We start from the raw sequence: 15,636 nt of genomic DNA, 5'->3' as shown, positions 1-15,636 counted from the left end.
AGGTCTAAGGGTCGTTATTGTTTTGCATAAAAACTTAATGAATGGCCCCTTATTCCTGTGTAGACTACATGATTCTTCATGCCTCCGCACGATACTGCTGTGCAACTTCCTTATGTCTACATTCTTATGAATAAATTCTAATGAAAATGCCAAATCCTGGAACCTTAGCACTCAACTATTCAGACTAAATCAGGAATTTACTTCATAAAACAATTTATTTCAGTATAATCAATCAAAATCAACAATGACTACTGGAAATAATTACATTCAATCGGAGATACATTACATGATACATTATATTCTAACTGCATTGTTAATTAATACTGGTGCATTACTCAAAGTCTAGAATCTATACTACAGCTGCGATGTTTCAAGTTCCACTATGTTTAATAGCTGAATGTTGATGATTTTGTTCTTGTGACTGAAAATAAGCATCAACAGCTGTCCATAAAGCGGAGATGTTACCAGCGCCAAAACCTGACGCTCCATTTCTCTGAATCAACTCCAGGAAAAATGTGTTTCTATCGAATAAAGTTTTAGTAAACACTTGCATCAGATACCTGAAATTTACAAAGCATTAATAGATTGGAATCGTTCATAAAGTACGTTTGCAACAGCCTTCATGTTTAAATTATGCAACCAGACACGCTAAAAATAAAACTAACCTTGATGCAAGGCACATTTGCTAAGATTTCAAATTTTGTAATCTGATTACTGCCATAGACAATATATAGACTGCCATAGACTTAAAAATTGCTCTTTTTTGCATTATATATATACTTTGTGAATGGTCCCATACAGAACAACTTTTTAAGTATAAGTAATTGTTTTTCGGTTTGAGCTTACCTATATTCATCAACACTTGATGATGTGTTTCCTGCATCAGCTTCAGCATCCAATAATACACCACGCTGCTGTAAAAGTTTGGCGTTTTCACCAACCAAACTGATTTCCGACAGTTTACCAAGCTGTAAAATTATAAGGATAGAAACATTTTACACTTTAGATTCAGTCATGAAGGGTCTGCGGCCAGGGTTCAAGTTGGTGGGCAGCAATCAAACCCTGACAAGCGAGGATGAGTAAGGCAGAGTCTAAAATTGCGTTTGTTTGACATAGAACTATTAACCTTGGTATAGTACGTTGGTGGTGGATTAAGAAATTCAACTCCATTCAGATAGAATTGATGAACTGTATCTAAAATTGAATCGGTATGGAGTCCTATATGCTGTATACCAGCTCCAAGATGCTCTTGTAAGAATGTTTCTACTTGATTTGGACCTGGAAAATATTGGATTACTGTTATCGGTAGATTTTTCGAGATGAATGAATGGACAGAAAAAGAGGATACTTACCATCACCAGGCAATGCTTCAGCTATTGTTAGTTTGAGGCTTTCCGATGTATTTTCAACTGGAGGCATTTCAAGTCCCATTTCAGAACATTTCCAATAATTCATAGCAAACAATCGCATACCAATGTTTTTGGTTTGTACAACAAATCCTCCTTCTGTATCTTCTTCACTGAAAGACAAAATTTCGAGGTTAAATTTTCAAATTAAACTGAAATGATGAGAGTTGATAACATCACATCATGGCTCCCGTCTTATATCAAACATATTTGTACCTGTTTAAGAAAAATCTCTTCATCCCAAATGCATCTTCGTACCATTTGATGATGTCTAGTGATGAGCCTTTATGACAAGCTAGCGTGATATGATCAACATGATCAAACAGAGGTTTAGTCGTAATAACTGATGTCGGCTCGCTATTCACTGGCACAAATTCAGGTAAAAATACTCCTTTATAGTTTTGTGAATTGATTAATGTATGAATAACATTTCCAACGCAGGAACGCACAGTGGCATATGTAACATGACCATTGGTGTCTGCAAATCTTGATGGAGGACGTAAAACTTGAGCTCCTTGTTGAGAAACTCTTTTCACACACCTTTCAACATCTTTTACTTCTAAAGCTACGTTAAAGACAGAATCTATCAATTCGTTTCTTGTGACCAGACGCTTATCAACCAAGTAATCGTTCCAATTGGCAGTGTACTTGTCTTTTGTGTGTAATTGCGATGGTATGCTAAAATCATCTTCTCCCGAGTTTTTCAATTGAGTAATGAGGAATTTAGTACTTCCCGCTTGCAATAGCCACTGTTGCACGAGATCAGCGTCTCTTTTGGCAATGGTCCTAAAATTGAAGCCATTCACCAAACGTTTAACAGCACTTAATCCATGACGCACTCCTATTTCCACATGATGAAGTAAATGCTGTACTGCCATTTCCACTCAAAATCTCATTCACGCATTAAATCTAAAATAGAAATAAGATATTGAGTTTTCGACGCAGATGTACACGTCGGTATATTTTAGTAATTAGTGCCACTGCCATTTAGAAAACTTATTTTGAATATATAAAAGGTACAGATCACAGGTAAAAATCAAATGGTCATTTATGAATATCGATTCAACGTAAACATAATCTTCTTAACATTTATTAAAAGAATACTTAGGTATTAGCTGGGTCGAAATATAGGAACATGGATTTAATGCATTTCAACCATGAAGTTACCGGCAGTGTGCAGACATTACGTATAGGGTCACAATCGAACGTAGAAATTATAGGTCGCGAATGATCAATATATTTGTGGATTAATTTTAGCACTTTTATATAATATCGCCATAAATACATTCTTATTGCATCATGCAAATATTCTTGATTTTTTTAAAGAATCGACATGGCCATTTTGGCGATATGGAGTTGATATGATAAAATATTTATTGATCTGCACGAACCACTGTCATGTACTATGTCAGTGTTGCCGAGTTCCGGATAAACAAATTTTGGTATTTTAGTAGTTTAACTGTGTTTAATGATCTTTCCTGTCGTCCAATAACTTACTTTCTCATTAGAAAGTGTTATTCTTAAAAATCATATTAACGAGGAGGCTTTAGATATTCTATTGATGCTATTTTGTTTAAGGTAAGTTGTAATGTAAACTCGAAGAAGAATAGAATTAGGCCTAAATCTCCTCACAGTCACAGACTCTCAGAGCTGTCAATTCACTTTTTATTAGTCTAGTACTACAAATGAAGTCGATTCCATTATCACTGATATTTGATTCCATTGATATGATTATCAAGTGTTGAAATTTGGCTAGGTTGAAATTTGAGGCTCGTTTGTTAAAATTAACTACTACCACCAGGTTGAGATTCCAAACAAAATGCATCTATTCTAGTAGGCCTTATAGAGGCTCATTGAGAATCTAGAAGAATAGCATTGATCATGATATATTTTATTTTACAGCTGATTATAGAGAAAAGAGGCATCCTTTATTCCAGGATGGCATCTGATTTAGATCCTGAACCCGAAAATACCAGCACCGAAAAATCACAAGGAAAGAATGGCCACAGTGAATCCAGCTGTAAAACTGATCCTATTGTAAGCATGCTTATAGAACGTGTGAAGGCTTTAGGGTCAACTGCACTTGATCTGACTCAACGAAATCTTCTTATAGTTCCACCAGAATTATTAGAATTGGAAAAACTAGAGGTGTGTGCTATCACTAAGAACTCTTCCATCTGAACCAAGGTTGTTTTGGTTTATATCTCTGGTTATGGGGGAATTTTTTTGGTGTTTTTCAGTACTTATATCTTGAAGGAAACAAACTACAAAGCCTTCCTGAAGACTTTTTCAAGTACTTGCCGAATCTCCGCTGGTTGGACTTGCGTAATAACTGCTTACTATCTTTGCCATGTACATATACTGGACGCCACCAGAATTTGAGAAATTTACTTTTAGAAGGAAATCAGTTACAGTCACTTCCTCTTGAACTTGGTAGGCATTTCATTCGACAATTTATTTCTACCATTTGAGAATAATTCTATGTGTAACTGTTTTTGTTTTTCGCTGTAATTGCAGGATTGATTCCAACTTTAAACGGCTTGAATTTGACTGACAATCCTATAGAATTTCCACCAGCTGAAATCATACAGCAAGGCTGTCCTGAAATCTTGTTATATCTTAGAGAAATGCTGCTGAATAAATCACAAGGAAAAAGCCCGCAATCTCTAACTGGTATGTGTAGGATAGAACACCTTAAATGTGGGATGAACACGAATGAAAATCTATAGCCTGGAGTAAGCGTAGGCCTATGTTGATATCTAATTCTGGGAATATTTTTAGCGAACGACTTAAACAAATTGACAGAAATGTCAATACGTGGTGGTGATTCAGATGAAGATTCCAGCGATGAGGACTTCGGATCAAATCCATCGCGCCAGAATAAAACAGGATTTAACTCGTCACTGCAACGACGATCAAGTAACCCGGTAGATGCACATCTGATCTCGCGCCGAGACAGCGATCTAATCGGTAAAAGTGCTGCTCTACATAAACCTGTCAGCTATTATCAGATACGACAGCAACATATGGAACGTCTGAAAAAGGCTGGAGCTGCAGGACGTACAGAGAAATCAGCCGCTACCATCAAACGTATGGATAAATCTGCCAGGTATGGGACTTCTCAATAATGACCATTTATCTAGGATCTATCGGTTAATTCATATCTCATTCGTTTTATCCCTCATCTCACAGTGCCGAATCTATTAAGAAATTATCTGCTCAATCAAAGAGAAGTCGAAATATGGAATATTTTCCGACCCCTCCACCAATCGAGAATGTAGAGAAAAAAGTAAGGGAAGAGAAAAGATTGGCCAGAATTAGAGAACTTAAAGAGAAACAGGATCTTATTTTACAAAGAAGGAGGTTAGTACCGTTAAAACAGAACCATTTCATGATTGTGGTTTTTACACTGAATTACAATTTGCTTAAAACCTAAAATTATAGAGATCAGGAGAAGTTGGATGAATGGAGGGACGAGACGAAACGTAAACAAAGACAAAAATATATGCAACGTTTAAAGAAAGGAACAGGTAACATTGCAGGAATTAAGCTACATTTGTACATGTATATCATTGTCAACAATTCCTTGCTGAATTATTTTGCAGACTTTGAGGAAACTGTTAAAAAATCCCCGTATGCAATTGAGGATGAACATATCAAGATACTTTCAAATGAAGAGAGAATTAAGGTATACATTTTCTGATGTGAATTGGAAGATGATTGAGAATTTTGTGCTTGGTATAACACAGTTATGATATATACATGAATGTATATTTTTCAGCGGGAAGTTGAAGAAGCTCATGAAAAGATAAGACATGCCATGTCACCTGACACGAAAAAGAAGATAGAAGAAGCCAGGTTAGAATTATAGTTTTTTTTTAAATTTGGGACGTTTTTTGGCCTACAATAAACATTTTCAAAATGTTGTCTATTCCTCTCAATTGAAGGGCAACTCGTGACCGGGAATTGGAGAAAAAGATTAATTTACATACTCATGAAATGATTGAAAGACGGAAACAACCAAAGGGTAATCCACAAGATGAGATGAAAGTTGCTAAACGTGAATTAGAAATGGTAAGTTAAATACTTGTTTACGGTACTTTGATTTGGAGCTGCTTTCTAACTCAACAATTTTTAAATGTATATGTTGTTTAGGTACAGTCTCTACAGGCTCAACTAATGAAACAGTGTAGTGACCTAAGGATTTCAAACATCCATAAGTTCTAACAACAATTATTACACGTAAATAACTTATCCCATATATATATATATATTATATATCACTAGCGCAATCATTACTACATTACTACGCACTGAATCTGCTATTAGTTACTATCACTATAGTTAATCATGTAGTTTAATGATAATTCTCACCTGCACACTTGTACATCATACTGGCATCTACATTAAGCCTATACAAGGTCTTTCAAAAATTATGGTTAAGTAAAATTTTGGTCTTAAGTGAATAATTTTTAGCTCCGCTGAGACTGAAGGTCAGGGGGTGAGCCGTCGTCGTTGCCCGTCAACTTTAAAAAAAAATTGCTACTAGTCTTACAGTTTTAATCAAATCAATTCCAAATTTGGTATGAATGTTTTATGGACCAAGGCCTACTAAGTTAGTCATTTTTTGGATTTTTTCCCCAGGGGGTGCCCCTTCTATTTATTAAAATCACACAGCGAAGCTATATAAGCCGATAGGCTCCTTGTTTTGTAAAAAATATAAGTGTTTAACTATGTATTGTTTGTTGCTTATTTTACTTAATATAAACACAAGAGAATTCTCTTTAAGCCAAGTTACTTAACTCATTGTTTTTCACCCAACTTATAACTTATACATTACCAATTGCTTTCAGGCCCATGAACTTCAACAGCAGTTACAAGCAAGGCGAAAACAACTAGAATATCGCTTCCAAGCATTTACTGGAGAAATGCCAGCATCAGTGTATCGTTCTAAACCAAGAGATACTTAATCCCCAACACACGCTGCTCAACTCATCTTATTATTCAGTATCTTTAGAGATCAAAAGCTTTGTATGTGTATTATGTAAATCGTAGTTTTGAGTTCTATGATCGGAAAATGGTATTCAAAGGCATTTCATTTTAGCTAGTCATAGAATATAACATGTCATATGTACTAGAAGGCATTAATTTCTTAGGATTTGCAGTATCTAAACATTCTCAGTTTAAGAGGTTAGTGTTTATAGATGAATACATATCAGTTTGCGCTTAAAAATATTAAAAGTTTTAAATAAAATTTGGATGTATCGCCATTTCAATTCTGGATCATATGTTATTTTATCATTTTGAAGCTCTCTGAGATTTAATTGTAGTTATGGTTAACTATTAATTATTTATGATTTATAAAAACAGTACGTAATTCCGTCCATTTATTGCTAATTGTTAGAATCTTTTATTAATCCAGATTAGAATAAATTTATATATTCATAGATAATTTTTACATTGTTTATTCTTGGTGGACAGTTTATATCCTATACAGCTAGCTTAAAATTCTGGCCACTCCTGATCCATTGTTAGATTTCTCACTCACTACTACTGTGGAGCTGGACACTTATCTCATGCTTTTCCTCATGGGAATTATCCACAGCAGAAACAAATACAAATTGTGTAAGTTTTTGCATTATAAAATAGTTATTCTTCTTGACTTAAAGGAGTACAATAAATTACAAGTATTCATTTCAATTTGAATGGATATTGAACATATTTGGTTAACAAAACTAAGTTATTTCAAGAACTGTTGAGATAGGTTATACGTTAATCATTAAATACAGCTGGGGGGTGAAAAAATGATACAATATCCACGGCACCTATTACACAATTTTCATTTGAAAAACACCTTTACTCGTTCATAGGACTCGAATCTCAACTTTGAACACAATCGGCAAAGTGGCACAATATATGCCATAAAAAACGACCTCTTAACTACACACTTCAGGCCGACCGAATGCCTATTAAGCACTTAAAACACTTCTTTACATTACATACATTATTGCCGAGATACTTTTAAAACACAGGTGAACTGGACATTTCAATGTCCATTTGTTCGTCGTCTCTATTATCATCAAGTGGTTCAGAGCTCTGTCTCTGGGATCGTTTTTCTTCCACTTCTATGTCTTTTGTTGATTTATGTCCCATGCGAGGCAAAGTGTTTGACTTGAGGATTCGACTTGGCGATATAGTTGCTTTGGTTTGATCAACTAAATCCTTTAGGAAATCGAAATGCCCCGGATTTTTTTTAGATTGCGATTCGGAAGGTGAATCATTCAGAATTGTAGAGTTTGTAAGAGTTTTAGAGAAACTTGGTTCTTGAGAAACTGGTACAGGTTTCAGTAACTGAAGGTCCATTTCAAGAGGAATGCTTTTCGTTGTTGGTATTTTTAGACAAGGACCATGATGTATGTCGACCAGACTCTCTGCAAGAAATATAAGAAGTTATCTGACCAGATCATCATATGTTACCCAGTCAGCAAAATTTATGAGAATTCTGATGTCATACCAGCACATTTTTGAGGTACTTTGGCTGGTTTTAATTGACTTCGTAATCTAGTCACTTCATCCTGTAGTTTATCAATTTGTTCTTCACTATCGATCATATCATTGCACAATGCCTGAAATTGTCAAAAGTTAGACCTGAAGAGATCTTCATGATGGACCCTATTTCTTTGCATGAAGAAATTTCTAAAAACTTACCGCTAATTTCTGTTGGATTGTTGCGTTAACTTGTCTTATGTAGGCTACTTCCCTTATTTCACCTGAACGTTCAATAAATTCAGGTCTGCAAAATCAGAAAAAAAACTTCTGTCATTGATGAACGAAGAGTAGAATAAGATAAGAATTAAACAAGTAATCAATTCTTACTGGAAATGCAGGAGAACATTAGAGTATGATTCACTTCCTGCCGCACATTGTGTAATCCTGTAATCCTTATACTCATTAGTGGTCGTGTGACCCAGATTATTCACCCGAAATGACACCGGCGTAAAAACCCTTAAAACAATAAACGTGAAATAAGCCTAAAATATGGGGACAGACAAAAACTCAACAAAGCGAAATCACAGGACTGTATTGTACATACCGTTCGTGGCACTGTAGGCATACATGTTCAAATGAATGTGTAGAAAAGTGGCTTGTATGAGTTTTGGACATAAGTAAAAATAACATATGGTTAGACTGACTGCCGGGAAATAGCGGAGCTAGGTTACGATGTACTGCATTTTCTCTGGCCGATACATGCAATGATGAATTCCGTCTGAATTTATACCAGCCAATCACATCCTTCAATAAAAAAATTCATTATAACGAACTCAAATGCAACGATTCATAGGATATAACAAATAGTCCCTATAGAATTTCATCCTGAGTAAGAAGATTTAATTAATATCATAGGCTTCAGGATATAACCAACTATCTGTTATAACAAACATATTTTCTGGTCCCGTGAAGTTCGCTGTTACAAGGTCCCGCTGTATGTATTTATTTCACATGTGACGTCCATGTGAACTGTAAACATCGACCTTAAAATTACCTTTTCTCTCCCTCCCAATATTTTGGACAACTGTTCTAGGTCAATTTCCCCAATGCTGTTGTAGAATGAAAAGACATTGCTGCAAGGTATGAAAGCTTGAAGATCTGGAAACAGAAAAGACAATAATGTATGTGTTAAACAGTGCATCAGACTAGGCCTATGTAGTTTGTTAACCAATCATTGGCGGTAAGTATTGAGAATCGGATGGGCTTGGTGAAAATATCTGATCATGAAACTAAACCACACACAGACAGGTTACTGACTACGATAATATCAATGATATCTTTCACCAGGATGTTTAAAACAACGATGACATGTGAATGTTCGAAACTGAATCAAATGCTATCACTCACAAGCTACAGTTTCTTCTTTGATGTTGTTCAAATGGGAGTCACTGATGGTATCGGTTATCTTATTAACAATGCGTCCCAGAAGAAATCCTTCCTGTAAAAAGTATTGAGAACAATAAGAATGCGGTAAATTATGAACGGTTGATCTTATTGAGAGTATGTTAAACTGACCACAATACGGTCAGTTTGACAGCTCAAAGCAGAAGTCGGTTACATTCGGTAAATAGTGCAACCAAATAAATATATTAGATTAAATGGAAATATCGCAGTTAAACTGTTATCAAAACTCACTTGATCACCAGCACAGTTCAGTTGTTCATAAAACAATGCTGACAATACAGATGCGTTCACAGAAACCTCCATTTACGCAAGTGAAATGCTACAGAAAAAAAGCTAATACTGCTGGATCTTCCTATTCCATCGAATACTACCGAAATAGGTCATAAGTGCCGCGATAACCAAGTCATACGAATCAGCGAAACTGCTTATTCATCAGACACATCTAATAGTCGATCTTTCTCGGTGATGATGGCTTATTACAGTTTTCATTGATTTTTCTACAATTTGTGGTGCATATTAAACATATATAAGATAATCATAACACATTTTTATTGATATGGACGTTTCAGAAAATAGTTTGTGACTGCCGGAACGGTTGATGATGACGACACGCACCGCAAGCAAACTTCATCCCATCACTGCATCTTCCATCAGCTGATGCAAAAGCCGCGTGTGTTAGTTCATAAATGGTTGGCTCCAGTACGATAGTGTGAGTTTACGTCAACAAAAACTCGGGCTCTGTAACGACCTACTGAAAGTAGGGTTTATGATTGTCAAGCAAATTCCTGATAGATACAAATAATACCGGTCGTGGGCCTCACTGAAAAAAGGGGCTAAGTAACAATGAAATAATTATGAACATAAAATTTCTTTTATTTAGGCCCTACTTTTGGTATTTATTTTTGAGAGTCGGCTGATGCATCTGTCACATAAATTCAAAAAATCGCTGATGATTAATAAGCTTAATTGCAAAATGTCTGAGAGAAGGACACTGCACTCAGCTCAGCAGTTTCACAAAAAGTTGCAGAAATCATGAAATTCAAATTTTTGGTGTAATCTCGCTGCTGTTACTTCATGTTTTGGAGGACAACAATTTAAACTTAACCATTCTAGGCTTACACTTTTTCTTGAAACTGGGGCTGAGCTTCTCGCTTGCCAGGGTTCGATTAAAGCTCTCTCTGTGGAAGTTCACGCTTGACACAAACCTAATTGGCTGAACTTTGTAAATATTTGACTGGTGGCCGCCCAAAAAATCATGGACCAGGTAATAGACCAAGGAGGAATTGCCAAGAACCTTAGTATCTTAGAGCGATGGAGATCAATATGGATACAACCACTGGGTGAAGGTTTGTGTTGACATAAGCTTCGGCATGGGGCAGTCAAACCCTGGTAAACTAATAAGGATCACCTGATCAGTGGTCCCTGGACCACTGTCGAGGGTAGCACAACTTATAAAAAGGGCATTTTGAAATTAAAAAGGGCATTCTGAAATTTTGAAAATCTGCTTTTTGCTGCGAATTTGAAGCAATTTAAGTCCTGACACGAAGTGCTTTCTAGCAAATTATAAACTGCATTCAGATGTAGTTTCCAGGTAATAAAGACAAAATCATGAAGAATTATGTGCTTTTTGTAAAAATTATCTACCTCGTCTTGTAAAGATGTGCCCTTTTCTACTTTGGACATGAAAAAAGGGCACGAGATTTTCGCGATGGTAGCACGTGCCTGCGGTGCTACAGTCTGAATCCGCGCCTGAGGATGGGCCTTCTGCTTCCATCCGTCTGTGAGATCGAGTACATGATGGATTTGTGATGATTACATGTCTAACAGCCTATTAGGAAAGGCTGGGTTCTTGAAGTGAAGAAGGCCTATCATTTTTAATCTGACCATCAAGCTAGGACTTTTTCTAATCTAGTAGCTTAATTATGCCTTATAATTTTTCAGGTATCTGCATTTAATTGGCTTTGGCTACACACTTAAATGATGAATCAAACGCTTCAATGATCAAGCTTTATAAAAAATAACAATGTCAATCACTGCCCAAAAATCTACGCCACAGTCCTCTCATCCTGAAGAAATTAATCATGAAAGTGAAAAGAAAAAATCCTGTTGTGATAAAATGATCAAATTTTTGGTACTTACAAAAGAGGGAGCCACACCGATTAATCGAAGAGTTGTGGCTTGTATATTTCTAGCTTTAGTAAGTATTGAAAACGAAAAGTTAGTGAAGCGTAGTAGCATTTGTACTGTAATTGATTAGACATTGGCTTCTTAGATCAATCCATCTTAATTAATGTTCCACAGTTAGCTTTTAAGAGATTTCAAAGTCAAATTTAACTTCTTACAATGAATGAACTGATGTCTTTAAAGATTTAACATGCATTTGTCTCTAATTAGTTTGCAGGGGCATTTACAATTACATTTATGTTTCCATTTCTGCCGGCTCTTGTATTGGTAAGTCTAAAATAGCTCAAATCATTGTATTGTTTTTGAAATCATGTATTCAATTATTATTGTTTATAGAGCTCGAATTCTTAATTTTCAGTACCTCGGATATGCAGAAGAGGAGAAGGGCTATTATGCTGGAATAATTGCATCTTCGTTTTTTATTGGTAGAGTTGTTGCAAGGTTTGTGTTTAGCATTATGCATGCTTTATTCAAGCAGGACTTATACGTTCCTCCTGTACCTAGTTCTTTATGTACAATGTTTTTATTATTTTTCTGTAGTTATTTCTGGGGATGGTTATCTGATAAAAAAGGTCGTCGTGTTGTTATACTTTCAAACCTGGGATGTTTATGTATTCTTACACTTATGTTTGGTTTTACAACGAATTTGTGGTTCGCCATAATTGATAGATTTTTAACTGGTGTCATGAATGGTAAGCATTATTGCTGTGACTGAAGGGTTTGTTACATAAAAAACGTGTAGTTGTTATCCAGATACAGGTAATTTTTTCATATCGCTGTTGGATTTGGTGGTTTTTTTTTCAGGAGTAATAGGTACTGGAAAAGTGGTTCTGTATGAAGTTTCGGATAACTCCAATCAAGCTGTACATATGATTGTCATATCAGTTGCATGGGGATGCGGTTCATTTCTTGGTCCTGCCATCTCAGGTAATGCCTGCTGACATATTGAAGAGTACTTTGAATATTTGAATTTATAAGCCATCAGAAAACCTGTCACATTGCTATTTGATTTACAGGGTTTCTAGCGACACCAGTAGAAAAATATCCTGACAGTTTTGACAAAAATGGTATATTTGGGATGTTCCCATTTTTATTGCCATGTATAGTTGGATGTGCAATGCTTATATTCACAACTATAATTGTGTATATCTATCTACCAGAAACTAATGAGATGCTGAAGTAAGTGTGTTGATTACAGTCAGATTACTGGTATTAATCATATGTACTGGTAAATGTAATGCAAATCCATGATTGCTTTTTGCAATTGAATTATCATGGAATGATATTTATATTCTTTCTTTCCTTTCAATTTTAGAGAAAAGCCTGATAAGTTGATTATAGTACATTCTAAAAATGATGTTTGTGCCAAATGTAAGATGGGTTTCACTGATGACGTTTATATCTCGGGGGTTGCAATGAGTGTGGAAAATCTCTTTGATGGCCGTCATCATTCCGATCTTCACAATCCTGTCTTCAGAGCTCTCTCTCATCAACATCTCGGGCAATCAAACAATTTGAAAAAACCTGCAACTTCTCAACAAGGAGAAAAGAAAATTGAGTTCAGAGGATCATCTCGGAGGCGCTCAATCAGTGTTCCAGATTTACGCCTTGTTCCACAGAAATCTGGTTTCAAAGAAGTTTCTAATGGCGAAGTTCAAGATACAGTCAATATCAATTCAGATTTTAAAAGCAATAATTTTGTGAATAATGGAGAAGAAATAGTAGATTGTAAAGTATGCTTCAGATGTCATCAGAGAATATTACTGGATAGTATTGATGTTAATGACAATGAAAAGTCTGATGAGAAAGTGACGTACTCACTGTATCAGAGATTTGTCCGTAGTGATTTTGTGACATTGTTAAAGTAAGTGCATGTATTGGAATGATATATAGATTTCTTGAGTTCCAAGTTTTGTTGTTGCAATGTAAATTGTTTTGGTGTAAAAATATGAATTGAATTATTGATTTATTTTTGTTTATGTAGGAGTCGAGATGTACAAAAATGCATGGTACTGTACACTCTATATTCCTTTGCCGTTATTGGTTACCATGAAGTTTTTGCAGTTTGGGCTTCGACTGATTCTTATTATGGTAAGATATTTAATGCCGATTTCAGTGAATTGACTGAAACCTTGTTACCAGCAATGAAAATTGTTGCTATTTTATTGATTATTGAATTCATATTTTGCAGACGGTTTGGAATTTAGCACTGAAAAGATTGGATTAGCTATTGGTTTTGTCGCTCTGCCAACAATTGTCCTTCAGATCATGATCTTTCCTAAACTAGAGGTTCGGTATGGCGCTAAACGGGCATTTATGGGCAACTGCTTCATAATGATGCTAGTAGCAGGCCTTCTACCAATTACACACCTAGTTTATGACAAGTAAGTCGTTTTCCAGCAATAGTTGTGTAGGCTATGTATTACTTAACGACTTGCTGTTTATTGAGTCCTTCAAAAGATAATACATTTTTGTGTCTTGACAATCTACATTCAGACTTTCATTCATTTCAGACCGATTCAACTATGGAGTTGTTTAACTATATTGTTGATACCAGACAGAGTATGTGCTGTTTGCTGTTTCTGTTCAATTGCTTTGTTTGTGAATAACTCGGTTAAACCTGCATTTGCTGGCTCAGTGAATGGTATCGGTATAACTTTTGCTGCTCTTGCAAGGTAAGGTTTTTTCAAGTATTGATAGTGCTCACATGTTTGTTTTGTTTAAACTTACTGGTACTTTATGATACAAGTTCTTTTATTTTAGAGCATTTGCTCCAACTGTTGGAGGAAGTTTGTTTGCTTGGTCCATTACGAAAGGACGCCAGTTTGGATACCCTTTTGACGTGAACTGTGTTTTCATTATGTTCAGTCTTGTATATATGGTATCACTCATTGTTGTACTTTCCATCCCTAATCGTCTGAATTTTCAAAACAAGGGTATTCCTGAAGACCAACCACAAACAGAGGAAACTGAACATTTGATTAACTGCAATAATACACAACCTAGTGGATGTAATGGTGTGAATAAAGAGAATATTGTATAGTTAGCACAAGTGTTTTAATGCAAATGAACAGTTTACAGTACTTGTACTTACATAGGTGAAAAATTGTTCTGCTTTTTTAATGTAGTTTATAATGTTTGATCAGTGGACTCCTTCCAACTCTATACTGATAACGTTAGTAAACATTTCCTGTGATGAAATGCTCAAATTTCCATATATTTTACTTAGTACATACCATATTGGTTATTCATTAATTTTGGCCATCTGAGTCTCACCGAGTTAGGCAATAATTGAGTGATTCATTGTATCTGGGTGTGATTTTTACTTAACTTCCTGATAAGTTTACTTTATGTTTAGTACTTATAATCCTGATTTTGAGTCTCAAATATTTATTTTATGCTGTGATGTGTTCTAAATATCATTGTGTAGTAGTGAAGCATTCTGTCCACTTTATTTTATTGTAAAATGTTGGCCATTCGCTGGTGTCATAAGATCTGATCCTATGTACTTTCTTTTTTTTTCTTGCACTTATATCAAGCATAGGCTGTATAAGAAAATTATGCAAATGTACATGTGAATGTATATGCATTTTCTCACATGAGTCTCAAATGCAATTAATGGCTTTTTGAATAATGTGTTCATGCGATATTTATGTTTAATTATCAATGACAATGTGATAATCAAAAAGTACTGTTTATAAACATCTCATCAGAAATTCATGAAACTCAATACAGTACGGTACATGACGATTACTTTAAACATCGAGAAACGCTTTTTTCATTTTTAAAATTCTGTGACGAGACGCTCAATATCTACAAATATTTATCTGATGTGTTTTTGCCAATTATTTGCTGTTTAACCTAATGTGGCACAGTCCACTGTATTTTCAGAGGCTTTGTATGAGGATATGAATAGGCATTCCTTATGTATTCGATCTCAGGGGGAGATGAGGCATTAGAGTACATGTATATACTGACATTGTTATTCGTGGACAATTGTGATAAGTGTGTGCACTATGATTTGTAATTGATTCTTGGAACAATTAAATAGATACCAGTATTCTAGCTAGTTTTAAGATTTATTTCACTGTTT

The 15,636-nt window shown here is 35.3% G+C and overlaps 4 protein-coding genes across 8 annotated transcripts; 2 read left to right on the top strand and 2 right to left on the bottom strand.

Moving 5' to 3' along the window:
* Positions 1-209: 209 nt before the first annotated feature.
* LOC141898549 (4-hydroxyphenylpyruvate dioxygenase-like protein) lies at positions 210-2,601 on the bottom strand. 2 transcript variants are annotated; one of them, XM_074784500.1, is made up of 6 exons: positions 2,511-2,601; positions 1,623-2,315; positions 1,353-1,519; positions 1,127-1,278; positions 847-968; positions 210-560 (listed from the first exon to the last, which is right to left on the bottom strand). In XM_074784500.1, the coding sequence occupies exons 2-6, from the start codon at positions 2,282-2,284 to the stop codon at positions 371-373; spliced, it is 1,293 nt and encodes a 430-aa protein (XP_074640601.1). In that variant the 5' UTR covers positions 2,285-2,315; positions 2,511-2,601; the 3' UTR covers positions 210-370. The 2 variants fall into 2 exon arrangements, with proteins under 2 accessions (XP_074640601.1, XP_074640602.1); XM_074784501.1 differs by having other exon boundaries at positions 2,574-2,601.
* A 215-nt stretch (positions 2,602-2,816) lies between these two features.
* LOC141899523 (leucine-rich repeat-containing protein 27-like) lies at positions 2,817-6,785 on the top strand. The gene is made up of 11 exons (XM_074785888.1): positions 2,817-2,984; positions 3,309-3,554; positions 3,647-3,839; positions 3,924-4,079; positions 4,188-4,515; positions 4,599-4,769; positions 4,851-4,936; positions 5,012-5,094; positions 5,188-5,264; positions 5,354-5,480; positions 6,260-6,785. Exons 2-11 carry the CDS (start codon positions 3,345-3,347, stop codon positions 6,374-6,376), a joined length of 1,548 nt encoding a protein of 515 aa, XP_074641989.1. The 5' UTR covers positions 2,817-2,984; positions 3,309-3,344; the 3' UTR covers positions 6,377-6,785.
* A 262-nt stretch (positions 6,786-7,047) lies between these two features.
* LOC141899966 (BRISC complex subunit Abraxas 2-like) lies at positions 7,048-9,847 on the bottom strand. The gene is made up of 8 exons (XM_074786617.1): positions 9,591-9,847; positions 9,303-9,393; positions 8,950-9,053; positions 8,500-8,699; positions 8,283-8,411; positions 8,115-8,199; positions 7,921-8,032; positions 7,048-7,837 (listed from the first exon to the last, which is right to left on the bottom strand). Exons 1-8 carry the CDS (start codon positions 9,660-9,662, stop codon positions 7,428-7,430), a joined length of 1,203 nt encoding a protein of 400 aa, XP_074642718.1. The 5' UTR covers positions 9,663-9,847; the 3' UTR covers positions 7,048-7,427.
* LOC141899965 (uncharacterized) lies at positions 9,786-15,595 on the top strand. 4 transcript variants are annotated; one of them, XM_074786613.1, is made up of 13 exons: positions 9,786-9,821; positions 9,929-10,068; positions 11,301-11,556; positions 11,754-11,810; positions 11,902-11,984; positions 12,084-12,235; positions 12,348-12,470; positions 12,560-12,722; positions 12,859-13,407; positions 13,528-13,634; positions 13,735-13,927; positions 14,057-14,218; positions 14,307-15,595. In XM_074786613.1, the coding sequence occupies exons 3-13, from the start codon at positions 11,383-11,385 to the stop codon at positions 14,584-14,586; spliced, it is 2,043 nt and encodes a 680-aa protein (XP_074642714.1). In that variant the 5' UTR covers positions 9,786-9,821; positions 9,929-10,068; positions 11,301-11,382; the 3' UTR covers positions 14,587-15,595. The 4 variants fall into 4 exon arrangements, with proteins under 4 accessions (XP_074642714.1, XP_074642716.1, XP_074642715.1 ...); XM_074786615.1 differs by lacking the exon at positions 11,301-11,556 and having other exon boundaries at positions 9,788-9,821; XM_074786614.1 differs by lacking the exons at positions 9,786-9,821; positions 9,929-10,068 and having other exon boundaries at positions 10,130-11,556.
* Positions 15,596-15,636: the final 41 nt, after the last annotated feature.

This window comes from Tubulanus polymorphus, chromosome 2 (genome assembly GCF_964204645.1).
Source record: "Tubulanus polymorphus chromosome 2, tnTubPoly1.2, whole genome shotgun sequence".
NCBI classification, from domain to species: Eukaryota; Metazoa; Nemertea; class Palaeonemertea; order Tubulaniformes; family Tubulanidae; genus Tubulanus; species Tubulanus polymorphus.
The sequence above is the reverse complement of the archived record's forward strand: the minus strand, read 5'-3'. Positions and strand labels throughout refer to the sequence as shown.